Source organism: Silurus meridionalis, chromosome 23 (genome assembly GCF_014805685.1).
Source record: "Silurus meridionalis isolate SWU-2019-XX chromosome 23, ASM1480568v1, whole genome shotgun sequence".
Classification (NCBI taxonomy): domain Eukaryota; kingdom Metazoa; phylum Chordata; class Actinopteri; order Siluriformes; family Siluridae; genus Silurus; species Silurus meridionalis.
In genome coordinates, this window is record NC_060906.1 from 15,890,591 (window position 1) to 15,909,963 (window position 19,373).

Here is a 19,373-nt window from a genome sequence, read left to right on the forward strand (position 1 = left end):
ATTATTCCTGTTTTTATGGTATTTAAATCAGAATTCTTGATTGCTTTACACTCGTTTGCTAACAGTACTTTTAAAGAAATATTGTCAACGCCTATCTATTTAATTCTTGCATTATGATCCAACGAGTTGCCTCCACGAAAGCAAGACGAGCCCGCGCGCTCAACGTATGACTTTAGGCGGGACTCAGCGCCACCCAGCTGTAGGAGGACCAAACCACAGGTGACAAGTATTGGACTGAATCCAAAATGGCTCCCTTTTGTAACACTCACAGACACTACATGGCTAAACATATGTAGACGTCTGATAATTACACCCATATTCCAGACCTATATTCATTTACACCTCTTCTTATATTAACCTCTAATCTTTTCCAATATTTCCAACAGATTTTGTAGCAAGGTGATGGGGATTTTGCTCTTTCTTTTTACATGAGCAATGAAAAGGTTTGGTGCCTAGCTCTTCTTAACATCTTTGGCAAATCATGTCTTCAGGCATGATCGGTTTTTACAGTTTTAGGAGGTAAATTAGTTACAGTCAGTGTTTTCCTGTTGAGTTGTCAATCCTTACAAACTATTACTGACTGCTTTTTGACTGTGGGTTCTGGGTTTGGTTCAGACTGGGTTTTAAATGATTACTGTGTGATTATTGTGTTTTTGTTCACACAGACCTACAATCCATAATGAAAGATTACTGTGTAAATACAGAACAAAGCTTGTTACATCACGTCCCAAAACAAATGAACCCTTTTATTCAGCCAAGGAGCACAAGCATACAAATATTAGTTGGGTTGATGTGGGTTTTTGTTATTGTTGTTGTTGTTGTTGTTAATTGAAAATCTAATAATTATTATCAGGTACACAGGCATTAGGTTCATTTACTGAAAGATCAACAAGTATTTGGACAGTGGACCAATTATCAGAATTTTGCATCTGTGTACCACCAAAGGGGAATGGGAATAAAGCAATCTACATGTGATTGACATTAAGACTTTTATCTTTGTGGTGTTTTAAATATATATATTCACAGTTATGGATTTACTGCCTTTTTCCCACATTACAGTGCACTACCTTCTTTTGTTAGAATGTACAAAAATGTTAATGTGGCCAAAACTAATGTTTCTACTATTCCTCTACTATTCCTAGATCTGTTTGTTTGGGTTTTTTTAGGCTTATGACAGCTTCCTTTATTTGCACTGTACCCATAATGAGAGTTTACAAGCCGGGCTATCATATGTAAAATGAAACATGACACATCAGGTCAGATAATTGTTTATCATTCAAGTGTGCAATTACTTTTGAGTCTGGGAAAAAATACTATGTAAAAATGAATTTTTAAAACGATTACTGCAATATTTTTGTTAAACGCCTTATAATAAATACGTTTTAAAAATGTGTGGTGTTGTAAAAGTTGTAAAATTGTTTTTTTCTGTTCATTAACGTATGAACCTTAATGTAATTCACGAGACAAAAATATAAATTTGGTAGCTAGTGGAGTGGAGTGGAGTGGAGTGTAATGTAGTGGACAAACAGCAGGGGTCGCGCCTCCCTAAAATTTCACATGTAGACCTACATAATTATTAATAAGGAGCCCTCTGAATTTGTAGTTTTCATATTCTGCCACATGATCTCCTGCTTGACATCCTAAACCACTCTGATCTCTGCATACCGCAAAATTCATTTAAATCTGTATACGTTTTGTATTCTGATTAATGGAAATTTAAGATTTATTAACAGATTATACAATCTTTTTTTTTTTTTTTTACACAATACAGATCATATTTGCATTTTAAAGAATTTAGGCGCCTCAAATAAAAAAAGAATTGTATCCAATTTTTTCTTAGTAAAAAAAAAAAAAAGAGGTTTGTGAAATATCTTATTACCATTGTCAAACATACACCTTATACCTTATGCAATAAATAAATGCAAAATAAATAAATGCAAAAGACACACACACTGTTTATACGTGAATATGATGCCTCGTTGTTTAATATCGAAAGTACATATAAACACACACAATACACTCATCTGTTTTTAAATGATATCCATATACATTCATATTTAACATTTACAAATAATCTAAAATTGTCAGAAATTATTTTTAGCATTATCTTTATATTTTAGATTTAATTTTTGAAAATGTATTTTGTATGTATGCATTTATTTGTTTTTTTGTTTTTCTGCAACACTTGATATAGGCCATAACGTGTCCCCGCCCTTTAGTCCCTAAAATGCCCCGGCAATTTGCTTCCTTTATTGTTGTTGTTTTTTTTTACTCAAATTAAAAAAATTATACTTTTGTTTATAACAAATCATAAACCACTTGACATGTCCACAATAAATGTTTCAGTTAGGCGAAACATAACGCAATTTTATTTCTCTATTTGAGAATGTCGGTCACTATGGCAAAAGAGCGCACCGACTTCAACCAATCAGTAAACCCATTAGTGCTGACAGGTATCTGTGATTGGTCGCGCCCACTTAGCGCCCATGAACGGCGTGCTGTGATTGGCTGAAGTTTGTTACTGGGTGTTAAAAGGAGACCGCCCTCGCGCTGTTGCATGGAAAGCGTAAGAAATTTGTTTTTGCGTTTCTTCAATTTCGATGTTCCTTTAATAATACGCTTCATTATAGCTGATTTACACTGGGATCTGTACCAAATTGTATTTATACTGGGTGGAAATAACAGTGGCTGTTTTCAAGATCTTTGTTCAATCTCGTCTGCGGTTCTGCTATTAACCAGCTATGAATTTGATTTTAATTTATAAAAGAATCACAGCGAATACTACATAAACATGAAGGTTTATTTGGTTCATCAAATGGTCATTAAATAATATTCAAAGTAAGATAATAGGTAGTATCACAGGTAAGAATACTGTTCATTTTACAGAAACTTAACATTTGCTTGTATACTTCCAATAAATGCACGTTTGAATACACATTACATTCATATAGATATAGTTACATTTATTTACAAATTTACAATGGCATAAAATAATGTAACATGAACCAACAAAGACTTTGGCAAATGAAGTGCATACATTTTGGGAGACATAACTTATATATATATATATATATATATATATATATATATATATATATATATATATATAAAAAAGGTTCCTTATAAACAACAACAAATGGTAGGAAAAGAAATCCAGTGCAACGGTCCGTATTGTACATGGATATGTAGCAGCCTTGGTTTTCATGGTTCCCCTGTACAATGGTCAGTGGGAGGAAGATTGTCCTGAGGTGAAAGGATGGCCCTTGTTTAGGCCTAGTTTGAGGCAGGTACGAGGACACTGAGAGAGACAGAAGACTGTGATGGCTGACGCTGAGTAGAGGCTGTTTTGTTCAGCTCACGCATGTCGGTGGTCCATGTCGTGGAACGTTTGGTGGTCATGTGACGACGAGTGTGCTTGGTCAAGTGGTCACTTCGCATGAAACGTCGGTCACATACGGGACACACAAATTTCTTCTCACCTGTATGAGTGCGGCGATGTCGGGAAAGTTCGTCGGAACGTGCAAATTTTTTGTCACACCCATCCCAATGGCAGCTGAACGGTTTTTCGCCTGAGGAACAGAAACAGACATACTCAGACCAAAATCTTTTATTTATTTTTTAAGAATTATAATATTGCATTTGTAACTAGCAAACGTATCATCTGATTCATTAAATAACTTAAAACATTTGTAAAGACATATGTTTTGCCATTTGGGTGGGGGTGGGGGGGGTGTATTTTATTTATAACAACCTGTGTGGGTTCTTAGATGAGCTTTAAGGTGAGAACTCTTGAAGTAGGTCTTTTTACATCCTGGGAAACTGCAGACGTAGTTGCGCCTGCGAGAGAAGTCCGCGTGTGTGGTGGCCCCACTCTGGTTTGAGGGTATGTACACTGGTGCTGGGGCCAGAGGAAGGAGTTTAGTGTTGCCAACAGTCACAACATTTTGTTGGCACGGCGGAGCTGGAGACACGGACGACTGAGGGACGACAAGCATCACCGTACCCTGAGCCATTGAAGGACCCATTAGAAGGGGTTGTGAGAAAGAGGTGGACTGGGAAAGGATGGGCTTTGGCCCAGTGCTCTGCATTTGAACGTGGGTCTGAACAAAAGCAGAGATGATGCCAGTTTGCCCATTCACAGGAAATACCTGGCAGAGGACTGGACTGGTTATGGGAGACTGAGGCATGGAGGAAGAGGCTTGTGATGCAGGAGTGGAGGGGCTTGTGGAGCTAGCTGAGGGGGCAGTGCTTTCTACATCTGCAGTTGAATTTTTAGCACTAATGTATGTCTGTGTTTCAGTCAAGATGTTGATCTGAGCTTTAGAATCAGAAATAATTTCAGTGTGTACAGTAGGGCTCTCTGATGAATCATGAGACTCCTGTCCTGTGCTCATGTGATGATCCAGAGATGTGTCTCCAGTGTGTCTTATCACACTGGTGGCCCTGTATTGTGTGCCAGGCTCAGAGGCCTGAGATGGAATGGAGTTTGGTTGGAATGTGGTGATGCCAGGCTGCAGGCCACAGGGGGTTTCTGCCTTGTTGGTCAAGACTGGGCACATTCTGGGCAGTGAGACACTTGTTTTGAGGCCCGACCATGCCAGAGGAGGCATGGTGCTGATAATAGCAGATGTCGTTGAGGTCTCAGCAAAGCTGGGGCTGTGTGGCGGGGTCATACACTAGTAAAATAAAAGAGAAAAATTAGTATGTAAACAATATTGGTTTTATTTCTACTTTAAAAATATCAGTTCCACTTTTCTGCTCCTTTCAGTTACAGTATGATGGCAAAGCATGTTCTGTTTTTATTTTATTATTATTAATAATAATATTAATCACCACTTATGTACTGCTTAGCAATTGTTATAGTAAATATAACATAAAACATCAATATAAATAATCATAATATTTTACTCACTAGTGAAGAGAGGGACACTAGGTCTTTGGGGGACTCCAGAGTTTCAGGGTGTGGACTAATTGAGTCACAAGAATCTGAAGTTGGAGTAAGCGGGCGTGCTTTGTGTGACCTCTGAACCCAGGAGCTCATGCATACCAGAGCTTCAGCTGCTTCAAGGTCATGATACTCCAGCGTGGATGAGCAGAGCTTCCCATCATTGTACCCATTCCTTTCCATCATCACCTCACAGATTCCTGCGAAGTTGTTCTGGAGAAAACAATTCGAACAAAGCATGCTCGTGATCAGAACAGTAGAGCTACAGTAGTGTTATTACTACATTGAGTAGGCGTCTTATATTAATACATGTGATTATTAAGATGAGATAGAAGCGTCAAAGTAATTCTGTTGTTGTCAATCGATACAAGCTCCACCGTCGGCTGTACCACTATACTTAACAACCTTTCGTTGTTGATTTCTGTATCCCACATTTTTTTTACCAGTCAACTTGTACAACCATTTTACTTATTGCTTTGGTCAGTCGTACTGGCAGCATTGAAAGTGGACCGGGTGGCTGCTTATTAGGCATCTGCTGAACGCTGAGCTGGACGAAGATGCTTTGTACAGAGGTGGAGAAAGAGAGAGGTATAGAGATAGAGAGAAAGAGGCAGAGACAGAGAAAGGGGGTCTGACTGTTTCAGCCCCACCAGCTCGAGGTCTGCTGGGAACCTCCCATCTACCCAAAATAGCCTTAAGAGTGACGTGAGTCTAACCAAAACTCTGGTTAGTGAGGGTGGACACCCACATGAGGAAGTACCACAATTCAGACTAGTACTCCTTTTTCACTAGTAAAACACCCACGAACGTCCATCAATTGAAAAAAGAATTAGAAGAGTAACAGGGTGTGATGTTATAAAACTACATCACCAGCCTCCACAGGCTATAGTTTGCACACCCAAATTGGTGATAAAGTGCTTTGATTTATCAATTCTTACTGCTTTCAAACAAGGATGCGAACCAACCTGTAATCTCAAACAGCACTGCGTCTCATCACTAAAGGGCAGGATATACAACACTGATTGCGGCAAATGCTTTCATTTTATTGACTTTGCATGATTTTATTTAATGCATTTAGAAAAAAAAGAAGAAAAAAACAGACCCTATTTTCATATGCAATCTTAAATCCTCACAACTGTGAGCAACAATGGAAAATATCACAACTGTATCAAAATGAATCTGAACCACTAAACGTTGGGGGGAAAAAAAACTTGCACAAAAATGTTACAAAACATTAAGTTGCATAAAGACGATCTAACTCATAACTACTGGTGGGTCATTGCGCAAAGTAGCAAAGACGCAGTAAATGCATGCAAATGATCGAAAAAGAAAGTAAGAAACCAACTTACCTGGTCTGAAGCAAAGGTCGGCATGCGGAGCAAAAGCCCGTGTGTGTTCCAATGCGAGGAAACAAAAAGCGCGAGCCAGACGTTGGACGGAGCTCGGGATCATAAGTGTAACCAGTTTTTTTTTTTAACTGCAAGGTCCAACCTCAGCTGAGTGATTCACTAACGGAGAGAGAGAGAGAGAGAGAGAGAGAGAGAGAGAGAGAGAGGAGGGAAAAAAAAGCAGAAACAAAATTCAGAAGAGTCTGGCGGGTGGTAACATGTTACCAATCAAAAACAAAGGTGTAGCAGAAATCAACCAATAGACGAGAAGGCAGCGCGTGATCAGGACGTGATCGCGCGTGGATTGGCGGAGGGAGGGTGCGTGGCTGTTGGGGGGCGTAACGCAGGAGTCAGCGGTGTCAGTGTAAACCCGGTGAACCCGGCGCTCGCGAAGTGGGGGAAAGGTCGGAGCGGCGAGCGCGCGGAAACAGAGGCGCACTCCCGCACGCGTCTGACTCGTTCCGACGCCAAACAACAAGACAAACGGAACGGCGTGGGGGCAACATTTCCAACCTCACATTCAATAAACACTGAATGACAACCAATTCGGTTTATGATTTAAAACCGTATTCACATCACGTCTGTTGTTGATGAGAAAAATAATGAAGAATAACGCTCATTTATTTGTTGTTTGTTTGATATATATATTTTTTTATATTATTTGTATTAAACTGCTTAGGCGGTATATTCCTGACGTTTAGTCTTCCGCAATGGGACAAAAAACTGAAGCACTTCTCTGTTCAGCTCGGGGGTTTAGATGAACTCAAAGACCTCCTCGGTTTCTGAACGCTGCTTCTCCTTAAAAGACCCGGAATGGGCGTGGCTTGTGGCTGTGGGCGGGACATCTTTGTTGTAGCTCTGTAAAGCGCTTAATACAGTTCCTTTGTATGTCTCGTTTCATAAAGTCGACACAGAGCGTGTCACTCGAATGCGGGCATGTTTGTGGTTATAAGGAGTAAATTTATTAATTTCATGAATTCTGATGGGGGCCTGTGAATAGGTTTGAGATGGGAGGAAGGGAGAAAGCAGGGTCTGCAAACAAAGAGCTGCTCAAGTCCCTCCCTTCATCCATAGAGAAAAAGAGCACAGGAAAGACTGGGATAACAATAATAATAATCATCATAATCTTCTCAACATTGTAAATATTGTAATTGTATAGTACGCTTACATTTGAAATTCAAAGTATATAATCAAGTAATCAGATATTTACGCAAGTACGAGTAACACGAATAGCTAACAAAAATCATGAGGGGAAAAAAATAAAGTAGAGTATCAGTCCCTGGTTCTCAGGGTAAACACAGATCTTAGCTTGAACAATACCATTTTAGCTGGAAGTATAATTATGTTAAACCCAACAACAAAGCAAATAAACAAGACATTCTTTAAAAGGAATTTATTCATACGTTTTAAGTGTTTCCGCTACCAAAAATCATTTCTGTACACAGTGACCTTTTATGCACGAGTGATTCAGTACCAGTGACATCAGAAAGACAGAAGTGAGAATAAGCCTTGCTTTGAAAAGGATGACAAAAATGTTTTGAGAGGAACAAGGGCAAATAAATTAAAGACAATATGATGGCTTGTGCAACAGTCAGTGACGGGTTGGTGTGATGTGGCCCAACCCTGCAAAGTGCAAAGAAAAAATATTACAGTAGAAAAAAACTTATAAGAAGAGCTTTACTGCAAAGTGTTGAAACCAAAGATCCCATACATACTGTAAATATGTATTACAGCAAACATCAACATAAATCTTTTACCTGTAGCTTGTTCTATTGTGGTATTATAAGATTTAAGTTTAACATGTTTGATGATATTTTAAAATATTTGTGTTGGTTTTTTTTTAAGCTACTGTTTATTTTAAATATGTAGATATTTTGGCAAATCATCCAAATGCTTGTGTTTAGATAATATGTAAAGGTTCTGTATCCACTCTCAAATAATTGTCTATATGTTTATGCAAACATTTTTCTTGTGATTTGTTTGATTGTTCGTTTGTTTAATTCACATATACCATTTCACATGTCATCAGGCAACTATAGAACTTGAGTAGCCCAGTGGAGGTCAGAATATCATTTAAAATCTTCACACTGAAAACAGGCATCCTTGAAAGCTTCAGCCAAAAATTCCCATAGAAAAATTCCAAGCAAGAAAAAGGAAGAACTTACACTGTACACTATATTGCCAAAAGTATTCGCTCGTCTGCATTCACATGCAAATGAACTTGAGTAACATCCGATTCTTGATCCATAGAGTTTAATATAATGTTGGCCCTTTGCAGGTATAACAGCTTCAACTCTTCTGTGAAGGCTTTTTACAAGGTTTAGAAGGGTGTTAATGGGTATTTTTGACCATTCTTCCAGAAGTGCATTTGTGAGGTCAAACACTGATGTTGGACGAGAAGGTCTGGATTGCAGTCTCCGCTCTAATTCATCCAAAAGGTGTTCTATCGAAGTCACTTCAGAGACACCTCTAGAGTCCAGCTTTACAACACTGCATCTGATGCTTTGCATTGCACTTGTTAATGTAAGGCTTGGATGCAGCTGTCGACCATGGAAACCCATTCCATGAAGCTCTCTATGCACTGTTCTTGAGCCAATCTGAAGGCCACAAGAAGTTTGGAGGTTTGTAGCTATCGAATCTGCAGAAAATTGCCGACCTCTGTGCACTATGCATCTCAGCATCGGCTGACCCACTCTGTGATTTTTACGTGGCCAACCATTTCGCTGAGTTGCTGTCATTCCCAATCGCCTTCACTTTGTTATAATACCACTAACAGTTGACTGTGGAATATTTAGTAGCGAGGAAATTTCACAATGGACTTAAAGCACAGGTGGCATCCTATCATGGTGCCACGCTGAGCTCCTGAGAGCAACCCATTCTTTCACAAATGTTTGTAGAAGCAGTCTGCATGCTGAGGTGCTTGATTTTATACACCTGTAACCATGGAAGTGATTGGAACACCTGAATTCAATTATTTGGATGGGTGAGTGTATACTTTTGCCAATATAGTGTATGTATAGATCTAAATCAGATGACAGCTGCTCACTGTACTTAAGGAGAAAACAGATACAAGCTGCCTTGGTTATTTTTTCTTTGCCTTTTTTCTAGATATTGCTTCTCCCAGTCCTTGTTTTCCACTGGATTATAAGGATCATTTTCATTTAATCAGGCTTTGTAACATGGGTGTAATAAGATATGTAAGTGGGCTGATTTAGTTTTAGTCTATGAATAGATTTAAAAGCTAAATTAGAAAAGCTCAGTAGAACAAATCTATTAGACTGCTGCATGTCTGTTACAGTTTTTGTATTAGCATTAAGGCATAAATTGCTAAGGACCATGTTAGGAAGATGCAGACCATACCGAGACATATAAACAAGGTGGAATTTGTTTTGAATATGTCCTAAGCCTGAATGACCTACATTGTTCCCATGTGCAGTCATGTTTTTCATGACATATGAACATGCCATGTTTATTTGGAGCTTAGTGTATGAAACAGGATCTCTGAAAGATCATTTAATACCATACTAGACGCGTCATCCTTTACTGCAAGAGATCATCATACGTGCCGATTGGTTGGGTGGTCTCTTGGAAATGGTAGCCTCAAACTTTACGCTTGTTCCCATTTGAGCTTAAAGGACATAAACAAGCAGAGTCTGGAGCAGTACGATAAAGAAGATAGGTTTGTATGGTGAGGTTTCAAAATACTGCAGGACAACTACATGTGTATCCTAATTTGCATTACATTTGCTTTGTTTTTAAATGACAGTAGCCTGTGAGTTTCGAGTTTATATAAAAGCTTCAGGTCTGCAGATTGCTTTTCTGTCCAGATTACAAAGTCCACATGTTATCATATTCTAAATAGGTATCATATATATCATGCTATATATCATGCTGTTATCCCTTAGTGAGTGTCTCCAGAAACTTAGGGGCTCTTCTGTATTACTTATAGACCATAGAGTACAGACATACAGTAGACGTTTTGGCAACCTAAAACCTGTGCTTTGTTGTACTGACCATAAAAGCAATGGTTCCACTTAACTATCTTTTGGTACTTTGAAGAAAAACACTAACAGGAAGTAAAGGAAGTAATGTCACTCTTGGGTGTGGTTAAAAGAATTGTTGGGACATAAAAACATTCAAAAGGAAATGGCACTAATTTGACTGAAGTTTAGTTACCTTCATAGCCAACCAGACAAGGTTACAAAGTTCATTCAAATGGTCTTATCAAAAGTGTAAACATTCCATTGGGTTTTATTTGGTCCAGTTCTTGTATTTAGGTGTAGTGCAAACCAATTCCTAATCTTAATGGTCAAAAGTCAAGTAGATTTCTACTGTCACCACATCCATATAAACACATGCATTAGTATAAAACAGCATTTTCAGATGGCCAGGGGGCATCATAGCATGCAGGGGCTCTGTATATAAAATACTGTGCAGAAATAAGTATGTGTAACAATAAAGTGAAGCATAACACTACAGTTTCAATAGAACCTGCATATCCAGAATAAGTCAGTATTAAAATGTATCATATTGCTCTAGAGATTATTAATAGGAAATTCTGTTAGCTGAAGCAGTCAGACAGAAAAATCCCCCCAGTTTTGTAAAGGGAGTATTTGAAGGCTGGGATTTCTTGGGTGGGTGTTGGTGGAGCTGCAGGGGCGAGGCTCAGGGTTGGGGGAGGAAGTATGTGTATATGTGTGTGAGAGAGAATGCGTACAGCAGAAAGAGAGGGCAGAGAGTGCAAGTTGAATGTGTGCCAAAACATTGCCTATGTGCAGCGCTTGATAACAAATGTGTCATCTCAGGAAGAATGCTGTGGTGGCACAGGCAAGACATCTAAGGGGAAAAGATTATGTTGAGATTTGTGTGTGTGTGTGTGTGTGTGTGTGTGTGTGTGTGTGTGTGTTTGTGTTTTAATGTAGGTACAAGACCAGTGGGTGGGCTTTCGTTAAAAAGCAGTGATGTCACTTGCTTTTCAGGATTCGTAGCCTAAAATTCCCTTACAGAGGAAACAACAAAAAAAATAAGGCAGCGTGTTTTAAAAACGGGTACTTCTTTTATGGCAAACGTGTACAGCGTAACAGGCTGTTTAGAAAAGTTGAGCGAGCTGAAGTAAGATCATGACTATTCAGCATTATTAACAAAGCTGAGTCGCGAAGAGTCTCTGAGGCCAGAGCAGAGGCCACTGAGTGCAACTCAGACCTAGCAGTCTGCTCCACACCCAGCAACCCACAAAGCCGGGAGAGAGGAAACTTTACAGAGTTCTGTTAACTCGCACATGACTGAATGTGAACCACAGACCCAAAACGGAGACATGCACTGCCTGACACTGGCATGCAAAACACAATCTGCCCAGCACATTTACTGAAAAGGCATAAATAAAATACAGCTGAATAGAACTTTCTGTGATTATTAACACCACAGACACACATTGCAACTAATTCAGTGCCATTACAATCAATAAGCACTGAATGCAAATGGACATTGAACATTAAACTTGTTAATTGATCTGAAAAACAACTGAACAGGGTTTAAACCAGCTCAATATAGCGGAGTAAAAGGTGAATAGGCGAAGAGTCCTGTGGAATTTTGTGGCAAGAGCAGTTCTGGTTTCAGCAACCAACCCCCACTTCCTGAAAATGAAGAGAAAAACAGTGAAGAAAAAGGAAAACATACTATGATGACTAAGAACACTTATAGCTCTCTATAAATCTAATATACATCAATTAATAAGAACTTCATTAAAATGGCATATAAAGCATTTTCTTATTACAGACATGGGATGCTTTTGATAAAAATAGATGAAATGTATATTTTAACAAAAGAACCCAGGTTTGGTCAAATGTTTCACAAATTTCTAGTGTCTCACAAATCCCTGGTGCTCATGTTTATTGTTAGATATATAATGTTCTTCTCCTGGCATGCCTTCCAAATAAATCGAGATTATGTTTTATTGCAGATTTTGAGACTCCATAATGCTCTTCCACATGTTAATGAATAACTTTAAATATGTGGACTCTATGTCACCTCATATTTATAACCCAGTGAAACAGGAAGCAATGGATACTCACTTAGACTTCCTACAGGCATACCTGAACAAGAAGTAACATATAAATAGAAGTGTAAAATATGATAAGTATATAGGAAGTAAATATATAAATGGGTTATATCTTGTTTAGAGAAGTTTTTAGGGCCCCAAATAGTTCTTTAAATATATATACATCTATCAAAAAAATAACTTTCTCGAATACTTGTATTTTACATTTTCAGTTTGAGATGTAATTACAAAGACATATTTATCCAGATTTACCAAGCGTAACAAATAAATCTGCAACTGAATGTTGTTGAATGTACCTATAATCATAAACGCATATAATTATTCATCAGTTTTCGATATTAGGCTATTGTATGAATGTTTATCAACTGCATTATCTCCCCAGTTGGTCACCTGATAGTTCCCACCCACCAGTTCTCTGGCTAGGGGAAAAAAATCATGTACTTCATCCAGCCAACTCCATTATTCTGAACTGCTATGCTGTTGTTCAAAGTGACACACTCAAATGAAAGTGCTATCGACCCTCTTCTACACACCTGAACACTAAGAGTCACACAGTTGACTAGTGTTGCTGTGATTCCCACACAAAGCACAGAGCCAATTTGACTCCACTGGCTCCCAGCCACATCATGACATCATCTGGATTCAAGAATGTTATTTCAACAAGTGGGTGGAGTATTTTATTCTGAAGTAAGAGAATTGAGACAACAGGATATATAAGTATTTAGGATGGCCAAAGTTCACTGTATAGTGTACAGAAATTTACACTTTTCTATGTACTTCATGCACATGGAAAGTTTGATCTTTAAAGTTAATACCATTTAGAAATGTATGCTGCACTTATGTGTAACATATCTTACATTACTACACATTACTACATTACACGTATAGTATAACGAGATAAATTAGGTAGGAATTACTGTTAAAATAAACTAAAGGTGTTTGACTGTAAGGACTTTTGTCTACATTATTGAAGTTGTAAGTTGTGTACATCACTTGCTGTGATGAACAGGACTCCTGTCAATTAAAGTTCTGAGTGCTGAGATCATGGTGGGGGGGAAGCTCTCGCTGCACTCTAAACAGTGAATATATGATTCAGTGCCATTTGCCTTTAAAGCAGCAGGATGAAGCCGGTGTTCTAAAATAGCTCTGAATGTCTGGGAGCAGCCGAGCCAACCAACAACCAGCCTGCACACATTCAGGGAAACGGAACAGTCTGACACATATCAGAGGGAACACTGTGTATGAAAGTCATGTCACGGAAGTTAAACCTACTTTGGAGGTTATCAGATGCGTTAGTGGGTTAGTTTGTGTTTGTGAGCTGTGTTGTTGGGGGGCAGGGCTGCTCAAGCAGGAAGCATGTGGATGGTGTTTACATGCACGAGCAGTCAGCTGGTGTGTGCAGGGAACAGTGCCAGAAACACCACCCACAGCAGTACAGAGGCTGCCTGTCCTCACACACCCGCCCCCACCAGCCCTCCCAACCTCCTCATTCCGGGCTCGTCCTTTTAGCTCTTTTAGCCACAGCACAGTCGGATCACTGTTCAGCTCCTCAGGACAAGATCTTCTGTCCCACTGCAGCAGGAAAACACAAGAATCAGTGAAATGAATGACATCAATCGTAATTATGTCTAATTGAGTAATTACAAACCTATAGAGAATGCATAAAATAATAATTATTATAAATACAAAATTAAAAAAGAAATAGAAGATGACAGTATACTTTACACAAGCAAACAAATAAATAGATAAATTTGACAGCCTTTGCTTTATAAATAATTATTACAAAATAAAACATTAAACTAAAAATATGTTTTAACAGTACAGTACTTAAATTAAATGCTAGTAGTAAAAAATGTTTTTTGAGCAAGAGATTTTTTAAAATATATTATATTTTCTTCTTCTTCTTCTTCTTCTTCTTATTATTATTATTATTATTATTATTATTATTATTATTATTATTATATCATAGTAATGTTACTTTTAAAAAATAATTTTACATCTGTAAAACAGGATTAGCATGCCTTTTTTTGGATCTATGCTTTTTTTGTGTGTGTACAAATTGTAGTTGTGGGTGTGTTTGCTTCTTCTGTTACAATAATCAATGCTGCTTGTAAAAAAGAAAAAAATAACATGTTGATAAACCCTGCCCTAAAAGATGCAGATGCATTACAGTCACACTTACACTTACAATAAGCAGGAGTGACTTTGTGGAAACATGAATGATTCAAGGTGATAACAGATGGACAGATACAAGCAAGGTATAAGAGCCAGTTTGAGGAGTGTAGTGGAAATGGTAAGTGATGTGAAAGTCAAAAAGTGGGAAAACACCCTTAACAACCATAAGGGCTGTATAAATAAGAAGGAGAACTTTGAACTGAAAATGTTCTTTAATGAAAAGTTTGTAAGATTTTGGAATACAGGTGAAATTATGGATTTATAGAAGGTATTTGTAAGAAGCCAGTCAGAACTAGACAGTGGACGCTTTTGGAGCTAATATCTATAAAAATGGAACTGATAGAAATGATAGCAGTTTTCACACCAGCGTGAAGAGCGCGCACACCCATGACAATGGAAAGCATAGCTAGTGTGAAGCTTTTACAGCTCAAATTTAAGAACACACCTGATCCTACACCACAGACATGATGAGCATACGAAACTGTTTGGATCTTCCCATGATTCAGTCTCGATTATCCTGTAGGTCAGGGATCTCAGCTCCTGTACCAGGGGCATGCTGCCTCGCAGAGGTTCAAGTTTTTCCTCCTCTAACACTTGATATACTGCACAAAGGTTTTGATCATTAGCTAATGAGTGGGATCAGGTTTTATGGAGGAGGGAAGAAAAGTGAAACTGAGTAGAGCAGGACTGGAGTTTAGAACAGATCCTAACACTCCTTTTCATTTTAGAGTATGTGACACATGGTGAGCAGACCTGCTTACTCAAAAGTAATTTATAATGTTAGTCTAAAGGCAGTTGTCAATGTGCTTATGATTAATTATGAGAAATATGACTGCAGGTAAATGTGCTGTTTCAAATTACTCTGTAATCATTGGTCCTTTTCATTTAGTTTGTTTTTTAGTTTGCATTTAGCTAATTGATGTCATTGTGTGGGTCTGATGGCACAAGAATATATTTGAAACAGGAGGTAACTGGATGTTATTTAATGTGCTGCTCCAATGTTAGGATAGAACTACATAAAAAACTATTTTATAAGACATCATCTCATGTCTGCTTTGTTCTAAGAACTTCATAGTAAATATTACACCACTGCGTATGTAAAAACCTACGGATGGGATTAAACACCCTGAAGCTTCTAATATAACAGGTGAACATAAACACTGGAATACTGCTTTGCCAGTTGAAATTTTGGGTGTGTTTTATACAGAAAAAACTGGTTGACTGTGTACCACGAGGTACTGAGCGTTCTCTCAGCCTGTTCTCCCTCCTTTATGTTGAAGGATTTGTACAGACAGACAGAGTCGAGACCCCTCACCCTCCTCAGCCTAAAATCAAACACAAAGATCTCAGAGGACAAAGAAAATAAAAATGTCCTTTAAAGACAAGAACCAGAAATTTAAATACTGAAGCAATCATCATTTTGTATGAAAGACTTTCTTCTCGGTGTTTGAACTTTAGTAACATTTTAGTCTTATATACTTTAATATGGACAATGAGCTTTTTATTGACAAGCAACAGGACAAAAGAATATTTACAGCTCTTGTATTAGGTGAATGTCTCCCCCTGCTGGCCAAGACAGGAACATCATCTTGGAACATCATCTTGCCTGGAAATATTGGGAAATACAGGGAGTGCAGAATTATTAGGCAAGTTGTATTTTTGAGGATTAATTTTATTTGAGGATTTAATTTGAACAACAACCATGTTCTCAATGAACACAAAAAACTCATTAATATCAAAGCTGAATATTTTTGGAAGTAGTTTTTAGTTGACATTCAAAAACCAAACAAAAACAAATCAGTGACCAATATAGCCACCTTTCTTTGCAAGGACACTCAAAAGCCTGCCATCCATGGATTCTGTCAGTGTTTTGATCTGTTCACCATCAACATTGCGTGCAGCAGCAACCACAGCCTCCCAGACACTGTTCAGAGAGGTGTACTGTTTTCCCTCCTTGTAAATCGCACATTTGATGATGGACCACAGGTTCTCAATGGGGTTCAGATCAGGTGAACAAGGAGGCCATATCATTAGATTTTCTTCTTTTATACCCTTTCTTGCCAGCCACGCTGTGGAGTACTTGGGCGTGTGTGATGGAGCATTGTCCTGCATGAAAATCATGTTTTTCTTGAAGGATGCAGACTTCTTCCTGTACCACTGCTTGAAGAAGGTGTCTTCCAGAAACTGGCAGTAGGACTGGGAGTTCAGCTTGACTCCATCCTCAACCCGAAAAGGCCCCACAAGCTCATCTTTGATGATACCAGCCCAAACCAGTACTCCACCTCCACCTTGCTGGCGTCTGAGTCGGACTGGAGCTCTCTGCCCTTTACCAATCCAGCCACGGGCCCATCCATCTGGCCCATCAAGACTCACTCTCATTTCATCAGTCCATAAAACCTTAGAAAATCAGTCTTGAGATATTTCTTGGCCCAGTCTTGACGTTTCAGCTTGTGTGTCTTGTTCAGTGGTGGTCGACTTTCTGCCTTTCTTACCTTGGCCATGTCTCTGAGTATTGCACACCTTGTGCTTTTGGGCACTCAGTGATGTTGCAGCTCTGAAATATGGCCAAACTGGTGGCAAGTGGCATCTTGGCAGCTGCACGCTTGACTTTTCTCAGTTCACGGGCAGTTATTTTGCGCCTTGGTTTTTCCACACGCTTCTTGCGACCCTGTTGACTATTTTGAATGAAACGCTTGATTGTTCGATGATCACGCTTCAGAAGCTTGGCTATTTTAAGACTGCTGCATCCCTCTGCAATATATCTCTCTATTTTTGACTTTTCTGAGCCTGTCAAGTCCTTCTTTTGACCCATTTTGCCAAAGGAAAGGAAGTTGCCTAATAATTATGCACACCTGATATAGGGTGTTGATGTCATTAGACCGCACCCCTTCTCATTACAGAGATGCACATCACCTAATATGCTTAATTGGTAGTAGGCTTTCCAGCCTATACAGCTTGGAGTAAGACAACATGCATAACGAGGATGATGTGGTCAAAATACTCATTTGCCTAATAATTCTGCACTCCCTGTATTCCTTTGGGATTCCGGTTTGACTGACTTGCATCACAAACACTGCAAATGTAAACATGCACTGCATCTTCAGGACTACCGCATTCTACAGGTGCTCTACTGGATTCAAATCTGATGACTGAGAAGGCCTTAATGTACACTGAATTTATTACATTCATGGGACCACTGTTTGATAGTCTGTGCATTATAATACTGAAAATAGCTTTTAGAAGAACAGCAAAGTTTGGCTATAAAGAGCTGCGCATAGTCAGCAACTAGTTTTACAAGCTTTTTTATTCAAATAATGCTTGACTGGTATTAAGCAGGCAAATGAGGAAAATATTCCCCAATCCAGTTCATTCATGCCATGAAGAATCAGTTAAACAGTTTTGGAATATTCATAGTCAATAAGAGAGAATCAAAGCATATGGGTGCAGATACATTTTTCACAATTTTATTTATCAGTATTGCATTATTGTGAATCCAATTCATGTCATGAGGTAATTGACCTGCTGGATGAAGGCCACACTGCACTAGAGAGCGAAGTGGCTGCTTGACACCAAATTTCTGACACCGGACCCAATTATAAGAATGGTACTTGTCTAGACTTTGCTGGAATTACTTTGGTTTCTTTCCCCATAAGAAAGTAACCCTGAGCTACAGTAAAGGTGAGGAGGTATCTTTATTCAGAACACTTTTATACTCAATCCTCAAAAGCATGATTGCTTTAGAACTGTCCTTCCACAAGCTGTTAAAATCAACACAAAATAATGTGATATCCAAAGAAATAAATGTACAACATATTACTGACACCCACAACTACAGCAGCCAAATGCTAACTTTACAGCAGAGATTATATTAACCACAGGTTTAAATCAGTGCACAATGACATGTTTAATTGCACCATAGTTCACATCCTTTATTTCAGATTTCGTTTAAAGTTTCCTGGTGGGGAAATTGAGTTGATAGTCTTCTGTCTTTCCTCTCATACAGCAGTTTTAACAACAAAGATAAAGTTAAAGTTTTAGGATCATTCGAGTACTACACAGGATCACAGGATCCATACTCCCTAAGAAATTCAAATCTTTTATTCCAAAACCCTGAGGGTTCCTTATAAAGGGCTCCTTATAATCATTCACATACTTTTAAAGAATATAGGATCTACTTTTAATGGTTAGTTTATCATTCACTGTCCAATACATCAAAAGAAGAAAAAATAAAAAGCATATACCGTATTTTTCGGACTATAAGCCGCTACTTTTTTCTCAACGTTTTGAACCCCGCGGCTTAAACAATGAAGCGGTTTATTTATGAATTTTTCCTGGGTTTTTTCCGGTTTCACAAGCTTCAAGAAAAAAAAATTAACCCCATAACATTAGACCAATGAAATTTCCGACCGGAAACGAAAAAAAAAACGCACCTCACCTGTGTTCTGAGCTGCACGACATCGGGAGAAAAAACTTTTTTTTTAAACGCACGACGATGCCAATAGATAAACTCCCGAGAGAAATAGTTGTGAAAGGAAGGAGGAAGACAGTGAACAATGACTTTCTTGGTCGGCTACTGTTTAGATACAAGCCGTTGTAGCGCATTGAGTCTGGATGAAGGGAGAGCTCGCTAACTCCAGTTACAACAGAAATCATATAAGCACAGACAGGTTTCCAAAACACGTGCATTTTTATTTTTCTTGGCAACAGCGTTACGGGTTAGTCAAAGAAACTGAGCATCAGAAAATAATAAGGACATATTACTCGTCTTGCACACACGCAGTAATACCGGAAAAATGCAGTGCCATGC

The 19,373-nt window shown here is 38.5% G+C and overlaps 1 protein-coding gene across 1 annotated transcript; it reads right to left on the bottom strand.

Moving 5' to 3' along the window:
- Positions 1-2,779: 2,779 nt before the first annotated feature.
- On the bottom strand, positions 2,780-6,485 carry klf11a (Kruppel-like factor 11a). The gene is made up of 4 exons (XM_046836971.1): positions 6,295-6,485; positions 4,913-5,158; positions 3,752-4,676; positions 2,780-3,569 (listed from the first exon to the last, which is right to left on the bottom strand). The coding sequence occupies exons 1-4, from the start codon at positions 6,316-6,318 to the stop codon at positions 3,274-3,276; spliced, it is 1,491 nt and encodes a 496-aa protein (XP_046692927.1). The 5' UTR covers positions 6,319-6,485; the 3' UTR covers positions 2,780-3,273.
- Positions 6,486-19,373: the final 12,888 nt, after the last annotated feature.